General features: G+C 36.3%; 1 protein-coding gene across 1 annotated transcript in view; it reads right to left on the minus strand.

Annotated features, from left to right (window-relative positions):
- Positions 1-2307: 2307 nt before the first annotated feature.
- SIM1 (SIM bHLH transcription factor 1) overlaps positions 2308-20617 on the minus strand; it is a 121771-nt gene continuing 103461 nt past the window's right edge. Inside the window, exons 11-12 of the mRNA XM_082251484.1 lie at positions 4798-5203; positions 2308-3262 (exon numbers count right to left, since the gene is read on the minus strand). Coding sequence (XP_082107610.1) covers positions 2538-3262; positions 4798-5203 — 1131 coding nt within the window. The 3' untranslated portion in view covers positions 2308-2537. The remainder of the gene's footprint in view (positions 3263-4797; positions 5204-20617) is intronic.

Genomic DNA, 20617 nt, shown 5'->3' on the forward strand with positions numbered 1-20617 from the left:
TTATCTGATATCTGACATTGTTTAATCCCATTGTAAACACACATTTGATTTTTAAAGTGCTGTACACTGCTTACTGGGTCATTTTTATAAGTTGGCAACAGTCGTTTTATAATTTCACTTATTTAACTTGACACATGTTTCCCCACAAAAAAATGAAAAAAAAAAAAAAAAAAAACAGAAATATTTTTTTTTCACTTATATTTTAGGGTGGGGGTGAAGTAATACAAGTACTTATATTACTTAAAGCCACATTGCATCTGCTGTTCCACTGGCTTCCATATGTAATTCTCTTTTAGTTCTCTTTAAGCCAAAATAACTGGATTTTTAAATAACAGCAGAATACAGCAATGGAAGAACATAGATAAATATATCTCTTCTCCCCCAAATTATTGAATAAGGTGTTCATTAACATTAGCCCTACACTGTGGAAACCCATGTTGAAAATCCATAACACCCAATTGAAAAAAATTACAATCAACACGTTTGGACATCAGAGTATTTACAATAACCAGGGTGCATTTTTTAATGACTCCTATTATAAGCTTTACATGTATATTAACTAAATATTGCTATGACATTTTTATTGCTCATCCTCTGGCATAATAGGTAGTATTCTTGTCATAGCTGGTAGAGATAATGGTCATGTTCAGAGAACAAAATATGAATATCAACATAGTGTGCTGTCAGTATGGTGCCATAGACAGCAGAACACTTCATACAAAATTATATTTGTATTGAAAGAGATTTAAAAGTTATCTGTATTGTTTAACATGCATTTTGACATTGTTCCACAAAACAAGTTTTTTTTAACTGTATTTGCAGATTTTACAGAGGCAGGCAAGTAGCCTATAAGCTTATAATGTTAGCAATTTTAATTATTAATGTCAGACTGTAATTAATATTTTAGCTTGCTGATACAATATACCAGGGCTCCTTTTAAAATGTCTAAGTATTGTGTTTTCTCTTTGTAGAATACTGGACATGCTATACATCTTATGGAGTTTAGGAGTGATAATTGCCTTAAATAAAAAACTTGAATTACATTATAATGAAGGAAAGATGAGATATCCCTGTAAGAAGGTAATTTAGAAATTAAAGCAGTGCTTTCATTTTATCGCTCTTGTTATTGAAAATGTCATTAGCATTCTATGTCTGAGCACCATGCAAATAAATGGTGAAATTGAAGTTTAAATATTAGTGTAAAGTATCGTTTAATATGAAAGGTGGCTACAAATTACCTTGAAAAAAAAAAGAATTAACGTTTATTTTTTCATATTACTACTGTCATTATTAATGATAAATTGGGTTCATTTATTAACATTTTTGCAAATAATTATTGTTTGTTTTACCATTTTAAAACTTGGTCATCATTTCACTATGACACATGAAAAACAAATAAAGCAATGCTTATTTTTTGCAAAACTAATTTGAAACAAAACACAAAATGTAAAAACATGTTAACAATTAAAATAATTATGTAGAATTGTTTACCAATTCCAACAATTTACTGCAATGACCAAGCAACTGGAAATTATGTTGTTAAAATGTTTCAAACTAAAATAGATGAGCATGTTTACATTCCCGACAACTAAGAAACACAATTTTATGAGAATATTATTTTTTTTAAAAACAGACTTTGGGAGGCTATGGTAGACATATTCTGAAAAGTACAGATTTTTGCATATTATATTTTGTAAATTTAAATATATTGTACTTTAAGCAGTGGGGTCACATGCATTAATGTTTACTATGGAAATGTAGTACACACATGCAGTCTTAGAGGGAAAATAGAAAATACTATTTAAAAGGTTTTCAATCTGCAGTAGATAGAGAAATAAAATAATTGATTAGTTGTCATGATGTTTGCATACAGCCTGGAAATGTGAAATCATAATTCGACACAAAGATTGATTATGTGGCTTTAACAAGACTGATGACATCAATGAAAATGTTAGGTATGGGAATGTATAAAAGTGGGTATGGCATTTGTATCAGATATATAAATATTAATTATCCTCAAACCCCTTTCAGTAAAATATACCCTTTATGTAATTAGGAGACAAAAAATGTAATGTATATCAAACAAAATTAACCTGATGCTGAAAAGTAATACTTAATTTTGTTTTTGTTTTTTTGTTTTTTCATATTTTAAACATACAAAGAATATATGTGCATTTGTCCATGTGGATACATAAAGTTAGACATTCAATTCTGCTTCAAGTCCTCTGTGCATAGTTTTAGCTTTTTTTTTTTCTTCCGAAACTGGTGTTTATGTACATGCAATATTTAGCAAACACTGTATTTTAACTACATTAAAATTCCTATATTTTTAAGAATGCACAAATATTTTCATTAATCATCCACTGATTTACATTAGTTCAAAGTTGAACAGTTGGATTTCTAAATATAAATTGCAATTCTAATCCATCCTATTGTCACGTCCAGCGCACTGAAATTCATGAAATGGTGGTAACAATTACGCAAATTTAATTCCATTGCAAAAGATTATAATACATGGACTATATCAAACAATTCCATCAACTTCCATTTGTTATAATAACTGATGTACCTTTGTGCACTTGAGAAGGATCTTGTTGCATTCTTAAATGTGAAGTTACATCAAAGTGGGATCCACTGCAACCCAATGAATAGTTTCTAATAGATTCAGTATCATATAAATGTTCAAGTGCATAACCAGTAAAAGTGTACGAATGTTTATCAAAATATGGTCGATGGGCACTATAGTAGTTTGGTGATACAGAGTGGTCCACCGTTTGATGAGGGGACACATTTGTATTTATGTAGTCTTTCGCTACTGTTACTCCTGGTTTTGAAATTCTTTCTGAATTTGGACTGCTTATTCTGGAAATAGTTGTAGGACTGTTCTCATATTCATTATCACGTGGGCTTAGTATTTTGGCATCTCTTTGCTGTAGATGGTCACATGGAGAAGTACTGGCAACAGATGGACCTCGACACAAAACTCCAGATAATTGAGGTTGCTGGTAATTAGCAAAGCAAACTGAGTTTCTTTTCCCTGCTCCATTAATAGTAGTTAGCTGATCTGGGCTAGATTTACGTAGCTGTAACCTGTTTTCTTCTTCTTTAATCATTTGCTGCGTTGCTCGAATAAGTGTTTCAATCTTGCTTGGCTCATGGTGACTATTCTGATATTGCTCATTATGGTACCGGTCTCCTGACTCACTTGCAGAACCAGGATCAGGAGAACTGACCACACTGTCTTCATCCCAATGATTTCTCCCTAAAATAGAAAGAAAAATAATAATAGTAAATATCTGGCAAATAAAAAATGTAATGTCCATCTTTGCATAAATAGAGCACCAATATAAGTAATATATTCATTCTCTCGGCTCTTTTAAATTTTAGATTTTTTTAGAACACATAAGTAAAGCAAGTTTAAATACATAGAAAAGTGATCAAAAGAACATTATGGCTCTCCATCTTAATCACAATTAAACCTAAATTCTAAACATAATCATGACTGAAACTACTTTTATCATTGAAATTAATGGTTAAGCATGGCTAAATGTTTCAGTTCAGTGAAGCCCTGAAACAAAAGAATCAATATGACAATCAGGCCTGTGGCTTTTTCAGAAGAAGGTAAACAATAGCAGACATTAAAGTTCTCTCATTAATGGTTTCCATTAGTATAAACTTCTTGTTCCCTTGGAAGTATTAGTTATTATAGAGTAATGGATGAGCTCAGTGTTCGTTCCCAATGTAAGTCTGAACTCCTAATGTTTAGGGCATTTAGCATGGATGAATGTAACAGCTACCAGCTGTCGATGTTTGCTAAGAAAGCGGTGGTAGCTTGCACCTACCATGTCTTTACCCACTACTGACATCACCTGGCCTATTCACTTGCATGGCCATGAATCACCAGCCACATAAGCCAATAGGCAGGGATCAGAGGGGTTAAATAATTGCCTAAACGTGGCCACATGGCCATATTTGGAAATTATGTCATTGCTATTCCCACCCCTTCACATAAAATTGGCACTGACAGATCAGGCAGCTTTCAGTTGCGTTGTGGAGTAAAGGTCATTGGGGTTTTTTTCTCTCAGTAGGCTTCAGGCTTCATAGATGTGCATCATATGAATATGTAAGGGGTACATAGTATGAATGGCACAGAGATAAAATAGAGATCCAAAGAGATAAGATCATGAGGTTTGGTTTATGTAGACCATTTCTACAAGACAGGGTCGAAAGTGTTATCAAATTGAGAGATTGAAAAAAAATACAATTGCTGCATTCCAATGGACACTCTGTCCCCCCTCTCTTCCACTTATAGTCATTTAGTGCTGAGGTGCCCCTTCATAATTCACTTTGGCATTGGAGCAAGTGGGTATATCTAATTTCACAGAATCTAAGCGGTTCCCTTCAAATGAAAGATTCATGGATCATGTACTGGGGCACTCACAGAAAAAAAAAAATAATAAGTTTGCATTGCTAATTGAAGTACTTTGTAGGTTTCCCATATAATTTGAACCTTGCAACCAAACATAATGTGTTGGGATGAGCCTTTAAAGCTATTTTTGCATAGGTGTTCCAAATCCCAGGAGAAGTGGTAGTACTGTGAAGCAGCTGTTTAGAACAATGTACAATGAACAATGTTGGTGTGTCGGAAACTCCCGGGTGGTAATTGCCAGAGAGTGGGAGATGGTGAAGATTCATACATTCATAGACACTCATTTAGACACCCAGGTCACAAGGCAACAAGATAGCAGAGCAGCTGTGATTTGATTTTTTTTTTTTTTAATATTCATTTTGCCTTACCGTGTAACCTGTGAACTGAAGTTATATGAGGCATAGAGTTCTCGTATCCATCTCTACTTTCTGGAGAGGATTTTGGCACTGGCAAAGCAGAACGAGATCCCCACCATGTCTCTCTCCCTGTTTGTGGACTTCCAAGAAAGTATCTACCAGCCTCACATCTGCCACTCTCACAGGACTGGCTATGGTGGTGTCTATCATCACTTAATCTTGAATGGTCAAGAGTAAATCCAAAACACAGAGCACTTCGGTCTGGATACTGTCGATATGCACAGGAGACATCATGTTGTTGGGAGCTTGGTCTTTCTATAGGATCTAAAAGCTGTGGTGAAGCCGTGTCAGTTAGAGGGCTTCCTCCCCATTGACTGTCATGGTCCGATTCAGATCTTTCTGTATGGAAATTTGAATACTGCAAAATATTACAAAAAAAACAGTTATTTTGAGCTTTATTTCACTGAAAATTAGAGTAAAATATAAAGGGTTTTTCTCCTTACATAAAACATGAACTCATAATTCAGTCTGCTCCATGCTACAACATGTAGGTGATTATTTACTGAAGAATTAAATTTTGCCCTGGCGCCTCTTCCCTTAAGTTGTAAGAAATTTAAAATCATTTCATGGAATCTGGAGTTAATAGAAGCAAAATGACTTCCTTAGTAAATCAGTCCCACAGTATATTCACTCTGCTTGTATTCAGCATTTGGTTGCTTATTCTTACATGTTTTACATTGACTTAAAGGTGCAAATATTTGAAGGCCAATTAATTAAACCAAGGATAGTAGTTTGATAATCTTGATATATACATTTTTATGAGAAGGATGGAGAGAGAAACTTCATTAAATTACATCACCCTGTCTGACTTACTTATGAAACACAATGTGAGGAGCTCACAGTGTGCAGTCAAATCAGAGTAATAATTTTTAGTACACGAGAGAAGCTTGTATAGTTGTGCAAGACTGAGGGTAAGATTGGAGTTCAGCTTTAGGAGAAAATCAAAATGGTATTTTGGAACTGAAAAATATCTCACATTAGGTTCACAAAGAACATAACTAAGGTGTTTCCTTTATTACACAATCTACACTATGTTTGCATTATTTTTAAATTTGCACTACAGTAGTTGTTTTTTGCTACAGTGCCATTTTAACAAACCATTTGTTTTAGGTGGCTATAGCAGGCCCCATTCCTGGGCTTCCGGTCTTTTCAGGCCTCCTTTTCACTTGTGTTTGGGGGTTAGTAAAAATGTCCAGTGCAGCCATGTATTTACTACACCCAAACTGCTCCCCTTAAATTGCAAAGGCAGCAGACAGGGGTGTACATATGCCACAGCAAAAATTATCTCCAGCAGTACCATCCACCAAATGTGACCCAATAGTTGCTGGTGTGGGCTTTAAGGGGTTAAAACAGGTGATAAGAGGCAATATAACACCTCTTCTCCACCTGCCAAATGCCCTCTGAAGAGCGATCAGAACACAGACCGCTCCTTAAAGGCCACCACATGTGTAAATGAGCCCTTAAAGAGTGCTCTACAAGATCACAATATGAATGAGAAAAATGTAATTTCTGATGGTGACATGATTTTCTGTCTACAGGGCAGAAATGATCTTGCTAGCAAAGCATAAAAACATTTTTAAACATATAAAATCATAATATTAATAAAAAAGTTTAAGTGATATTATATTTGTGGTTAGCCTTACAGCCTAACGCTGTATATGATCACCAGGGTTTATTTACTAAAGGAGTAGAGACTCTCTACTTGTCAAAGTAAAACTTCACTTTGCAAAGTGAATGTTCACTGAGCTCAGTAAATAATCTGCAGTGATGTTCACTTTAATCAATCAATCAGGTGCCAGCAAAAAATTATTTTTAAATGTAACTTACACATAACTGGATATTTACAGTGAACAAAGTTTCAGCCTATTCACTCACTAAATAAACTTTCTCTTTTCCAAAGTGAATCTTCATATTGCTATGTAAACAGCCTCTACTTAGTTAAAATATCCAACAAAAGTACTGAGACACTCGTGTGGCTATACAAAATGCAAACGTAAATTATTGGAAGACTTAAAATTGTTTTTGAAATATAACTCAAAAATATAGATATGTACTTTATGTATTTTTGCATAAAATGTATCAAATCTCACTAATGTATTTAAATCATAAAAATGTTTTAGACACAGGCTGTGGTTCATCTTTAAAGAACTTTTGAAGATGAAAAGGATAGGATAAAACAAACTTGAGCTCTTACAGAAAGAATAAAATTCCTTTATCTGAGATTATAGCAGCAGCACTTAAATTTTCCCTGTTAATGTGTACCTGCCACAGATGTCTTCTACTCTGACCAGATGGTGACTATTAAATCACTTTTATCTTATGTTTTACTAATGTAAGCCTGAAAGCAAAAATATGTTTTTTGCATTGAGTATTATAGTATAACGCAGATGGCAGAAGCCTTCTTTAAAGTAACACATATCAACCATAAAAGTAAAACACCATGTAATATTATTTAATATGTTTTCTGTATTTGAAATGAATTAGATACATATGGGCAAGCAAGCATTTGTATAGCTGTGATCTAGAAAATATTTAGCCCCTTACCGCCAGCTAAACACATATATGTGGCAGCAAAGAGTAAGCTTTATGCCATGCTGTCACATATGCATATCTGTTTTGTGCTGGCGTTCAGTCATTAGCCAATACAAAGGCTACTAGTGGCTACTAGTCATCTTAGGCTGGCCTTAAATTTTACAATTTTCTTGTTAAATTTCCTTTAGATTTACCAAAACTGTATAACGTAAGGTCAAACCTAAACACTTTCAATTTGTATGCAGTCAGGCAGGCTCTTGCACTACATAGCTGGGGGTAAATCTAAAGTCATTTGAACAAGAAAATTGTATAATATATGTCCAGCCTTAGCCTTTGCACTGGGTGCAAGAGGACCTTTCTTCCTCAAGTTCTCCAACAGGAAGCAAAGGAATGTGAGGGGGGATTATGAGTGACTTACCTGCTATGGTGTGGCGCAAGCAAGTTACTATACCTACCCCTGGTGGACCAAATATGTGGTTTTTGGACCCCTTGCCAATTCACTTAATGCCTGATTAAATGAAAAGCAGGATCAGATTTGAAATAAACATAGGTTGTATATTGAGGTTCAATGCTGCCCTACATCTTCATTGTGTGGTTTCTCATAGAGATTCATTATAAAAAGTCCAGCATGAGGTTCTGGGAGATTCCCACTCTTTAGTTATCACACTGACAATTTTTATTGCTTAAACTATTTAGTAAAAACTGCCTTAGTGATATTTTCTATTGCAGGAATTATTTAAGTATTTAAGAATAACATAGTGGAAACTTGAGCATGAGAAACTCTGAGAAACCCATGTCCCCGTGCTCTAATAAATCAATGCATCATGTGAACGACCAAGAGATGCACAGGACTTATTTGTCATTTCACTATAAGCAGAAATAGCAATTCAGTCCCTACTCTTTATGGCAGGTTAAAATGAGGATAGCCCACCCTCGAATACTATGCCTCTTCTGAGGGGGAAGTCCTATTTTCCCTAATGTCCCTCTTGAAATACCTATATGATATCAACAGCATACAAGCTCACAGCTTTCCTGCTATAGAGAAGGTGATGAGAGGACATACTATTTTGTAAATTTAAAAAAGTATAAAAAAAAAAGACAAAAAATAGCAGATGAAGTGGGCCATGGGATCAGATGAAAAATCATCAGTTGGTCAATAATAATCATTTTGCATCATAGGGAATGATAGAAGTAGAGTTAAATAGATAGCAACCTGTCATGCCGGCTTATTTTTGCCACGTGTTTAGGTTTGATTTAAATATTATAATAATATATATATTTTTTAAATATTTTTACTTGCAAAATATTGTTTCATTTGCATACATATTTTGTACCCAAGCCTGCTAAAGGAGACCCGTGTTTAAAAATAGCAGAGTTATTTTAAATTGAACCTGGACTGTATAAAGTAGGTAAAAGTAGTCAACTGAAAATTTCTTTTTTCTTGTTATACTAGTATTAGTTCATTCGTCCAGTGCCATATGACAATTGACAAGGTGTGGATTTTATGGTCTCTGTCAATGCAGAAAATTTGAAGGACTGACTTCATGAAAGGATTCAGACAGAACCACTGAGTGGACAGCTCAAACTGCATATCACATCCCCAAAATCCTCCAGCAGAAGACATGTAACTGATGCTGAGGAACATGCCATTGGGTAGGCACCAGAGAGATCAATAATATTGCAGCACAATGGATATATGTTTTAATTACGCCCTTAACTACTGCCTCTAAATTATAGTTTCTTTAAGGGGAACTATGGTCTTTTAATCTTTTAGATGTAGAAGTGAAAAAGATCACATAAAGCAGAACTCTAAGCAAAACTATTTTAGTATATACAGTATATATATATATATATATATATATATATATATATATATATATATATATATATAAATCAACTGTTTTACCTGATTTATGCATTGCTTTCATACATAGTGTCATATTCCTTCAGAACTCCAGCCCTTATTGTTCCATTAAAAGATGACCAGTTATTCAAGATGACTGGTTGCCATTGCTTTCTTCCCTTGTACAGAGAATGATCATGTAACTGAACCTTGAAGTTCCTACTAGACTGTGCTGATTTTTTTACAGTTAGTGCAGTCTAGAGTGGCTGGATCCTTATTGGGGTTGGTGGTTATGTGGAAGGTGACAGAGGAGGAGAGAACTCTGCCACTCGAATAGTCACCCCCTTGCAAACCCACTCAAAAGTACTCATGGAAAATGTAGTTCTTTGCAGCACACCCTAGGTCTAGCCCTAGGAAAGTGATGAAGGGCAAATCCCTCCTCTCAGAGATGCCTGGCATTTGCTGGGATAATGATTGATATCACAATGGATAACAAGACATATTTTGATTTTGTTTGGTTTTATTCTGCTCTCTTAAAGCTTGAGATAAGTATGTCACTTTTTAAACTTGGATTTATTGTTAATTGTAAATATTACTTTGTAAAAACTCAGTAAACACATTGAACAAGAAAAACAACATCTTGTGGGCTAATTTAAAAAAAAAATGGAAATTTGTGGTGCTTTTTTACATGATGTGAGGATGCTGGCAGTGAAAAGATGGAGCAATTCCAGAGATCAGCTTTAAAGAACACAATCTTATCAGTGTTCATGTAATACAAACTTGTTTTTAAGTGTTATTTATACATTTTTAGGTACATAAGGGCATCTTTTTGGCCAAATTGCAGGTTGAAAATAGCAGATTGTCTGCAGTAAAGAATGACGGGGGTCTAAGCTGTCTAAACTTTGTTTTATTCATAGCAACAAATATGTATTTTTTATTCAAAATAATACCTTAATTTGACAAGGTATACGTGTTTTTTTTTTATAGGCCCACGTTAACATTTCCTTATACAACACATGCTGAATTTTAAAAACTCCATGTGTTTATATTTAAGTACAGGCCCACAATAACATGCTATAATTACAAATGTCTGATTCAGAAAGCCAGCATACAAATGGTTTCTACTTTACATTTTTGTTGGTCTACTTTTTCTTTGGTTAATTTTCTGGACAATAAGACTGCTACATGCTCACCAAACGTCTTTCAATAAAAAATCTACATATGCTAACCATACACATCCTGATTTTTTCACATGTTGTAACCAAAAGGAGCAAAAGCACCTGGAAAGTGAAGTTGCGGAAAACCAATGCAATGAGTCTAAAAGTGCTGACAGACATTAGAGAATACTCTTGAATTGGGCTGTTTACATTCAGATCTGGAAACATTTATATGTCTCTAGGCCTTCCCTGATGCCAAAGCTTGATAAGGGTGAAAAAATGTTTTAGAAGGATTGATTTTCTTAGCCAATTGCCAATTGTTTTTGACATTACATGCCAGTGCCTCCATATGTGCAAAATATACAATGCAAAGCTGGCACAACAATTCTTGTGTTTGTAGGTCTGTTAAGAGTAGCAAAACTTTAAAATGGTCATTCCAAACTGCCTGTCCGTCTGTAACCTTAGTGTTTCTCAAAACACTAATTCAAAAAGTTCCTCAAAATACTTTTTTCTTTTCTGATTGAAGTAGGAAAATACTTTAGCACCTATCCAGTCTTCCTTGCACCTTAGAATTTTGGTTAGAAACTGCCCAACTACTTTGGCATGGGCATGGAAGTAGAAACAGCACCACTGGGATACATATGGTAATATGAAGAAAGTTGATAACACAATAAAAAAGGCAGCCTGGCTTCTCAGCTGCACTCTCTACATGTGACAGTGTAACAGGATGGAAAACATCTAAATATTAAGCTTCAGGACAGTTCTACTTCATGTTACCAAAATGGAGAAATTGTACACGTGAAATTAAAGAATGATATCATATCAACTTTAAAAATCCAATAGATTTTAAACATTAAAACAAAAGTAAAAATTGTATGTATTGGTTAAATGGAAATCTATGACCAGTAAAGTCTCTTAACTGCTCTTGCTAAAGGTTATTTATTACTGCTTTAGAACAATTCAAAGAAAGTGATTTAAAATGACATTTGTTACATATCAAAGATATTAACATGAAGTCAGAACCTTTAAAAATGTGCTTCCCATAAAACATAGGTATTTGCGCAGACAAGGGTTTATCAAAGACTTCTGTAGAAATGCTGGGCTTCATGTAATCATTCATTCATCTAAATCCTTCAAATCAACTGAAAATGTGACTGTTGTAGAGAAAACTCAGCACTGTATCATGTGTATTGTGACTGAATATAATGGTTCAGGATGACCTCAATAAATATATGTAGACTTTCTTTGAAGATTGATGTTCCTAAAATATTTCATGGCAAATCTTATTTTAATTGGTCAGTTTAAAAAGAAGTGTTTCAGATAGTTTACTTGAACACATTTACCGGTATATATATTTGCATAGTTGTTGGGCCCTAAAATAAGGAGCAATAGGAAAGCTTATGTTAAGGGAGAACTTCAGAAATAGCAATTTAAAACTGTCCCTTTAACAAATTTCAAATTAGCAATCTGCTGTTTGTTTAACCACTTCTGGACCGGGCCTATTTCTGACACTTGTAAGCCCAATTTTTTTCTATAATGTGAAAAATAATGGTGACAAACATTGGTACTTAAAAATCCCCATAGGCGACACTTTAAAAATTTCTACAGGTTACCAGTTACAGAGAAGGTCTAGAACTCAAATCATTGCTCTCAGTTTAACGATCGCAGCGATACCTCGCATGTGTGGTTTGAATAGCGTTTACATATATGGGTGGGACTTGCGTATGCCTTCACTTCTACGCATGAGCTAACAGGGACAGGGCGCTTTCATTTTTTTTTACTATTTATTTTATCTATTATTTTTTATTTTTACACAGTTTTTTTTAAAAAAACAAAAAACATTTTTGATCACTTTTATTCCTATTACTGGGAATGTAAACATCCCTTGTAATAGAAATAAGCATGACAGGACCTCTTTAATGTGAGATCTGGGATCAAAAAGACCTCAGATCTCCCATTTACACTAAAAAAGAGAAAAAAAAAAGAGTCATTTTTTTCATGATGAAAAAAATGGTTTCTTTAAATGTGTTGCTAGGAGACAATGTTTGACGTCGCTCTGGTCCTACAAGGCAATAGAATCGAGTGAGGGCCATCTCGCCCTCACTGGACTTCCTGCCTGTGAGGAGCAGGGGACAAGGTTGTTTTCCCCGCTACCGGTGGGTCCGGTAAGCAGAGAAAATGACCAGGAAGCGGCGGGAGGGGGGGGCACCTCTCCCACTGCACCATAAGGGTGATATCAAAGCGAATCTACCGCTGGGACCACCCTTATGTGAAAGAGGACCGCCGGGAGTTTAAATAAATACTGGGGTTATGGTAGCTATCTGCTGCCATAACCATGGTATTTAACATCAAAGTACCGACATAAAACTGCGGCAGGCGATCCGGAACTAGTTAAATAAGAATGAACTAAGATATTTTTCTCCAGCTACCTTTCCTATAGTGGGTGTCATGGTTAGCAAGTCTAAAGCTGGGCATAGATGGATATATGTTCAAACAAAAACTCAGGAAAAGTCTAAGGAAAATTCATACGAAAATTCTCAGAACATACTCTGAACATTGGTTTGTCATTTAAAGGATTTTGTTTGCTTTTAACATTTGATTTAAGGCCCCATTCACACTAGTGCGACTTGTCCCAGGATTTTGGACCGCAAAATCGCATGACAAGTCGTTTTCCATTATTTTCAATGAGCCCCATTCATATCAGTGCGTTTTGAAGTCGCACCGACTTCAAAGTAGTTCCTGCACTACTTTGCCACGATTTTAATACGTTTTGAGGCATATAGCCTTGCCATTGCTTTCAAAATCGCGTCAAAATCGCGCCGCAAAATCGCTGCAAATCGCGGTAAAATTGCATCGCATAAGTGTGAAAGGGGCCTTAGAATGAATGGACTTTTCGACAATTTTTTTTTCAATGGCAATTAACACCAGGCCCACTGTTTTCTGGATTGAAACTCTCCCAATGTGAGCATTGGTGTCTGGGAGGGGGTGTCTGTGTGAGACGCAAAAGAGCATTTGGTCCAGTCAGAGAAGGTTGAGCATCATGTAGTAACAGGACTTGGAACATGTTTAGACTGTGGTCTAAACCACTTGCCGACCTGTCACAGCACATATACTGCAGCGAGGTAGCACGTGCAGGCACAATTACATACATGTATGTCATGTGCCTACACCATGTTTGAGAGGCCCCCATGGACTCAACGGATTGTGGATCCCAGTAGTCAGGGCCCAGCGATCACTTTGTCAACAAAGCTGTTATGATTAAATTAATTCATAACAGCTGTGTTGTCAGCAGTGATTTTCCCACAGCTATCACCCAGATAGCAAGTTATTGAATTGCAAGTTTGACAAAGACTTTCTAAGCTATTTCTAGACTTGCCAGGCTTCACAAGTTTATTGCACTTTTGCAGCAAGTCTGCGTTACATGCCTCATGATCAACTTTCTTGTAAACATTCTGCAAGATCTGGTTCAGTTATGTTATGCAATAGTTATTTCCCCACAGGGGTCACTGTGACTTGCAGAGCTCTTGCTGTAGACTCACCACTGTAACTTTGCTATTGCTAGAGACTTGCCACGCAAGTTTTCTACAAATGGGAAAAGTGCTCTGGAAGTGTACAACTTGCCAGTGAAAATGTGCAGTAAGTTAACAAGACTACAATTCAACACAAACATGTGGCAAGTTATCCTTGCTATGTGGGCACATTGTATCTGAGCCAATCACGGCAATCACAGTTGATCTTCATTGTAACAGCAAACAAAATGTGAAAAAAATCCATGATCAACGCCCCCCCCCCCCCCCCAGAGTAGTGCAGTGTTACTATGGTGACACTGAACTACTCTGATGAAAGTATGTAAAAAAAAATTTAAAAAAGGAAAAGGTTAAAACAATTGAATAAAAAATGATTTACATTTTTTTAACATACTGTTACCAGTCATTGTTCCTGATCTCTGCCCCATCAGTCATGTGATGACATTGTACTGTACTGGAGACAGTATGTGAAAAAAAATTGTGAAAAAAAAAATGAATCAATGTCTTCATTTTCAAAGGATCCCCAAATATGTTCTATCTAATCAACACTACACTTCCTTGTTATTGTCAATCCATATATCTATATACGGCGGTAGTAACCATATGAAAAAATCTGATAGGCTGGTTGTACTGAAGTCGATCAATAGATTGACTTCAGTACAACCAAGCTACCGATAGACGGATCATAAATAGGCCAGTTCCTGCTGAACAGGTGAATTTTGATCTGTCTATGGCTGGCTTAACTCATTCCCTTGGCCAAATGTTTACTGTATATTGTATGTAAAAGAAAGAAAATTTCTAGTTTTATCATCAACAAAAGATGCACCAAATCCCTTAGTGAGATTTGTTTGAATATGGTCAGAAATTACTATACAAGTTATTTTTTAGGAAAAGCAGAGTAAATACCTTATATCCCTTACATTTTCCTGTGATTGGAGGATTATTGAAAGGATAATATACTTGTACTTTACAAACACATGTTATACCATATTAATAGATGAATACAATAATAGTGAATATCACCCCCTGTATTCTCTTGTATAGCATCACTCAGACTGGGGAAGGAAAGACCAGAAATAAGGGCCAATCAGTGTGCTACTATTCATTCACTGTCCAATCAGAAGGAGTAGTGGAGCAAGGTACAGCTTTAAAAAGAATTTATAATAATGTTGTGTGGGAGCTGTGTTAGCAGTGAGTAGGCAGGGATAGTTGTGAGAGGATTACAGTATGTGACGCTCTCTCTATAAAGTATAGTGTTACAATAACAGCATAGTTAAAAAAGATATATAGGACATTCCAGGGGTTAACGGAACAGGGTTAAAACCTATAGCATTATTGTAACTTGTAGCAGGGTTTACATTTTAAACCATCGCTGTATAGCTAGAGGTAACCATGTTTTTCTAGATTGGTAATGTGATTTTGTGTGCATCCTTTTGTATGTGCTGTATACATTCTCTAAACAATCGTTCAAGGGCAAATACCGTTGTGCAAAGTTTGAGCAAGTTGTTTTTTGCTGGTTGGAGCTAGTATATGGGATGATAGGGAAATAGAGGAAATGGGGTCAGAGGTAGGTAACTGGATTACAGTTAGAAGGAAGGGTAGAGGGAAAAGGGTTATAGAGGCTAGTCTCGAGTTGACACATCCCAAATCAGCTCAGCAGTAGTATTGCTCGAGCAGACTACCTCCTCTAGCATCCAAGGGAATGACTGCTAAAATAAGAAAGGGAACAGGTGTGTTGGCAAAGAGAGGTAGATACTGGTGGTAGCTAATACAACCATTCTCATAATGGGAATATTCACTTCATCATAGAGAGTTTGCCCTTTACTGCTTACTGAGAGGCTGCTCAGACAATGCTAACTTTGAATCTCAGCCTCCCATAGTCTGCATTTTGAGGACCACAGTAAGAGCTAAAGCCCCTGGATTTTGCTGTTTTTGATGATGGGCTCTACAATATACACCTGGAGAAAAGCAGCAAGGGTCGCACTCTCCACGATGAAGTGAATAGTCGCATTATGAGAATGTTTGTATAGGCTAGGTTCAAGATACAATTTGAAAATGGGCAGGCATACTCTTGACTTGTTTGGAACTGGCAGAACATAACCCCTGTTGTTCCTCTGAGGAAAGCCTTTTCTTCTGGGGGAAACACATTGGGATTTACTTTGTGGAATATTCATTGCTTCACATCAAAACTATATTGGTCCATATTGAGACAATTATATATTTGACACCATATCATAGGTGTTGGAAAAAGGCGTTATGTTTTTCTATTCTTTATGAGGTTGATGCTATATATGGAGATCTAAACAATCATGTTATCTGTTTTAATTGGAAAAAAGGGGCCTACATAACCCTTAAATGCTTTTAAAAAAGCAATTATGGAATAAAGTTGATGGTTTTTGAATCAGTTGCAATGTTTCTTTGAGAGACCACCCACCTTTAACCAGTTCCCGACCACCCGCCACTTTTGTACTGCGGCAGGGTGGCTCGTACAGGCAAAATGATGTAGATCTACATTGCTCACCTGGGAGGAACAGGGGGGCGAGCGTGCGCCCCCACCAGCGCACTCCTGCCCCCGACGATCGTCAGCGGGGAAGCCGCTGCCGGTGTCAGGCAGCTCCCATTGCCGCCTCATCTCTGAATATGCAGTTCCGTTTTGGTCACCAGTCCTCAGTTAACTTAGAAAGAGTTCAGCAAAGGGCAACAACATTAATAAGGGGAGTGGAGGACCTCAGCTATGAAGATCAGTTTACATAGATTACTGCTATTCACTCTGGAGACGAGGCAAATAAGAGGAGATATGATTACTTTGTGCAAATATATCAAAGGTGACTTCAGTACCTTTGATAAACTGTTTACTCTAAGATCATAATTTTAAACATGGCCACAATTTGAGGTTAGAAGGAAGGAGGTTAAACCTTAGATTGTGGAAAGGGTTCTTTTCTGTTAGAGCAAAACTTTTAAAATTACTTCCTCAGGGTAGAGAATACAAATCACACATGCATACATACACACACATAGATTGAACTGGATGGACCTGTGTTTTTTAACCTTATAAATAATATAACTATGTAACAATTCTGTTTTTAGTTGGTTGCCTAGAGTTCAGTTTCAAAAGAAAAATGAGTAAAGTAAATGAGTTTCACTGAAAATGTATTGGCATGGTTCACTATTGATCCTATTTTCTAATGCAGCAGCGCATCAATCCATACTGTTTTTTTCCTTTATTGGCTTGATATATGTGTATCATAGTTGCTATTCACAGTGCCTATATTTCAGTTATATCCTATGGATTAAAGCTGAAATTAAGCTGCTGGAGAGATTCTAATGAAAAAGAAACTCAGTTTATAATAATAAGAATATTCTGCTTAAATGGTTATTCTATATTTGACACAATTCCAAAGCAGAAAATGAATAATTCGAATCTTATTAAAAATAGAAACACTTCCACAAACTATTATATAACATAATATATATTGCTGCCCCAGTAGCCAAAGAAAAACTTTTTTTTACAGCTTATGAAGTTAATGGGATCCAATTAATGTTAAAAAAATCAATTATCAATTCACAGTTTTTACTTTTCTTTTAACCACTTGCCTACTGTGCACTTAAACCCCCTTCCCATCCAGGCCAATTTTCAGCTTTCAGCGCTGTCACACTTTGAATGACAATTGCGCGGTCATGCTACACTGTACCCATATGAAATTTTTATCATTTTTTTCCCACAAATAGAGCTTTTTTTTGGTGGTATGTAATCACCTCTGGATTTTTTATTTTTTACAAAAAAAAAGAATAAAGACAGAAAATTTTGAAAAAAAAAAAGGTTTTCTTATTTTCTGCGAGTAAATTTTGAAAATAAATTTTTCTCCTTCACTGATGTGCGCTGATGAGGCGGCACTGATGGGCACTGATAGGCTGCACTGATGGGCACTGATGAGGTGGCACTTATGGGCACTGATGAGGTGGCACTTATGGGCGGCACTGATGGGCACTGATAGGCGGCACTGATGGGCACTGGCGGATGGCACTGGACACTGACGGGTGGCACTGATGAGCGGCACTGATGGGCAGCACCATCAGTGCCCACACTCAGTGCCCATAGTGCTGCCAGTCAGTGCTCATCAGTGCCTATGTGAGCAGGCACTGATGGGCACTGACTGGCAGCACTATGGGCACTGATTGTGGGCATTGATGGGGGGCACTGATGGCGGGCACTGTGGGCACTGATGGGGGTGCAATGTGTGTATGTTTTACCTTTAGTAATCAGGGCACTGGTGATCAGTGCCCTGATTACATTCCTGTGTGTCCCCGGCGGCTGACGGCTCCCCCTCCTTCCTCACACTGCAGGCTCCGTGTGAGGAAGGAGCGCCGGCGATGAGAGATGATCTCATATGTTTACATATGAGATCATCGCTCATTGGACGGCCCGATCACGTGGTGAATGGCCGCTGTGATTGGCCATTCACCACGATCTGTGATCGGCCGTGTCCAAGGGACACGGCCGACACAGATTTTCCCCGCTGCGCGCTCGCGGGAGCGCGCGGGGGGCGTGTCACTGGGAACGTATAAAGACGGCCTCCCGAAAATTCAAGTCCGCGCTGCAGCCATATATAGGCTGTAGTGCGGATGGGGGGAGGTTAATAAACTATGTCAGCTCAAAATAGTCTGATAAACAGATAGTCACTATTGGATGAATCTACAGTTTTCTATGTGAAATCCCACCATGAAAACAGTAAAAAGGCAAAATGTGAAACTGAAATAAAAAATTATTTTAGGTCGAATTTGCAATAATTAATTGGCAATGATTTACTAGAGAATTAGAGACTTTTCACTTGGTTTACTGAATAAGGCAAAGCTAAGATAAAATTAAGTTAAATTTTAAATGTTTAAATCATGTACAAGAAAATAAAGAAAAAAACGAATTTTGCTTGCATATCATAGGAAGATTGAAGTGAACACAGTATTTTCTTATCCACTAAGTTACTTAAGTGAAAATTCATTTTGCAAAGAACATTCTCTATGCCTTTAGCAGATCCACGCACATGAGAGTACTGTAATGTATACATTGGGGGGGGGGGGGGATTAATTACAAATCTTTATTTTATCCAGTAAAAACATCAATAAAAGCATACATCATTTATGCATGGACATTGATACTACCAATCAGCATCCACTAGGGAGATGAAAAATGCAAAGTAATATTGCAGACATTGGGAAATTAGGTTGACGCATTTCGCTTCCGCATCCACTTCCTTAGGACCTCCTTACTCATATACAGGTACAGATGAACATTAGAATGACTTCTTTTAAAGGATATATCATCCTGGTGGCGTATGGCTCAACTATCCAAAATAGATAAAATTAGGTAATGATAAGGGCCGGTGTAGACAAAAGTCTCACCGACCCGTGGGAGAGTTAACAAACAATGGGACGCAATACTAAAAAGTAGAGGGTCAAAAATCACCACCTCAATACTGGGCAGTTTGAAACCCCTTCCTTTCCAGGCCAGTTTTTAGCTTTCAGTGCTTTTACAATTTGAATGACAATTACGCGGTCATGCAACACTATACCCAAATTAAATTTTTATCATTTTTTTTCACACAAATAGAGCTTTCTTTTAGTGGTATTTATTCACCACTGGGGTTTTTATTTTTTGCACTACAAATAAAAAAAATCAACTGAAAATTTTGAAATAAAATGCTTTTTTCTTTGTTTCTGTTTGCAAATAAGTAATTTCTCTTCATAAATTTTACCCAAAATTTACACTACTACATTTCTTTGGTAAAAATTATTTGGTATTTCTTTGGTAAAAAAAATAACCCAAATCAGGATATATTATTTGGTCTGTGTTAAAGTTATTGAGTCTAAAAGCTATGATGTCAATCACTGAAAATTGATCACACCTGGCGGCCTATCTTATTTCTTGAGGCCCTAACATGTCAATACAGTACAAATATTTCCAAAATACCCCTTTTTGGAAAGTAGACAGTCCAGGGTATATAGTAAGAATCCAGGGTATATAGTAAGAGGCATGGCGAGTTTTTTGAAGTTGAAATTTTTTCCTACAACTCTTTGGAAAATTAAGAAATTATTATTATTTTTTTTTTCACAAAAATGTCATATTAACAAGTTATATCTCACACACAGCATTGCCATACTTGCAACTACACCCCATAAAACATTTTGCTACTTCTCCTGAGTATGGCGATACCACACATGTGAGACTTTTTCACAGCCTGGCCACATAGATAAGCGCAAAATACAAATAGCACCTTCAGCCATAATCCACTTTAAGACCAGGCCTTCTTCAGACCCTGTAAAAATCAGTATTTTTGCTAGAAAATGACTTAGAATCCCCAAACATTATATATTTTTGTAGCAGAGGACCTGTAAAATAAAATGGTATGTTTTGAAAATTTGTATGTCACACAGTATTTGCGCAGCAGTTTTTTTTTACGCAATTTTAACACTAATGCATAAATACATTTTAATAAATTTCAATGCACACAGAGACAATATAATACCCAAGTTTTGTAAAAAAATACAAAATATGGCATTGCGCTGGGTAAATAGATACCAAACATATCATACTTTAAAATTGCACACGCTAGTGAAATGGTGCCAAACTTCAGTATTTGAAAATCTCCATAGGCGATGCTTTATAAGCCTTTTATTGGTTACCAGTTTAAAGTTACACAGGTTGTCTGGTGCTATAA

The sequence above is a fragment of the Pelophylax lessonae genome (genome assembly GCF_965119305.1).
Source record: "Pelophylax lessonae genome assembly, chromosome: 3".
Lineage (NCBI taxonomy): Eukaryota > Metazoa > Chordata > Amphibia > Anura > Ranidae > Pelophylax > Pelophylax lessonae.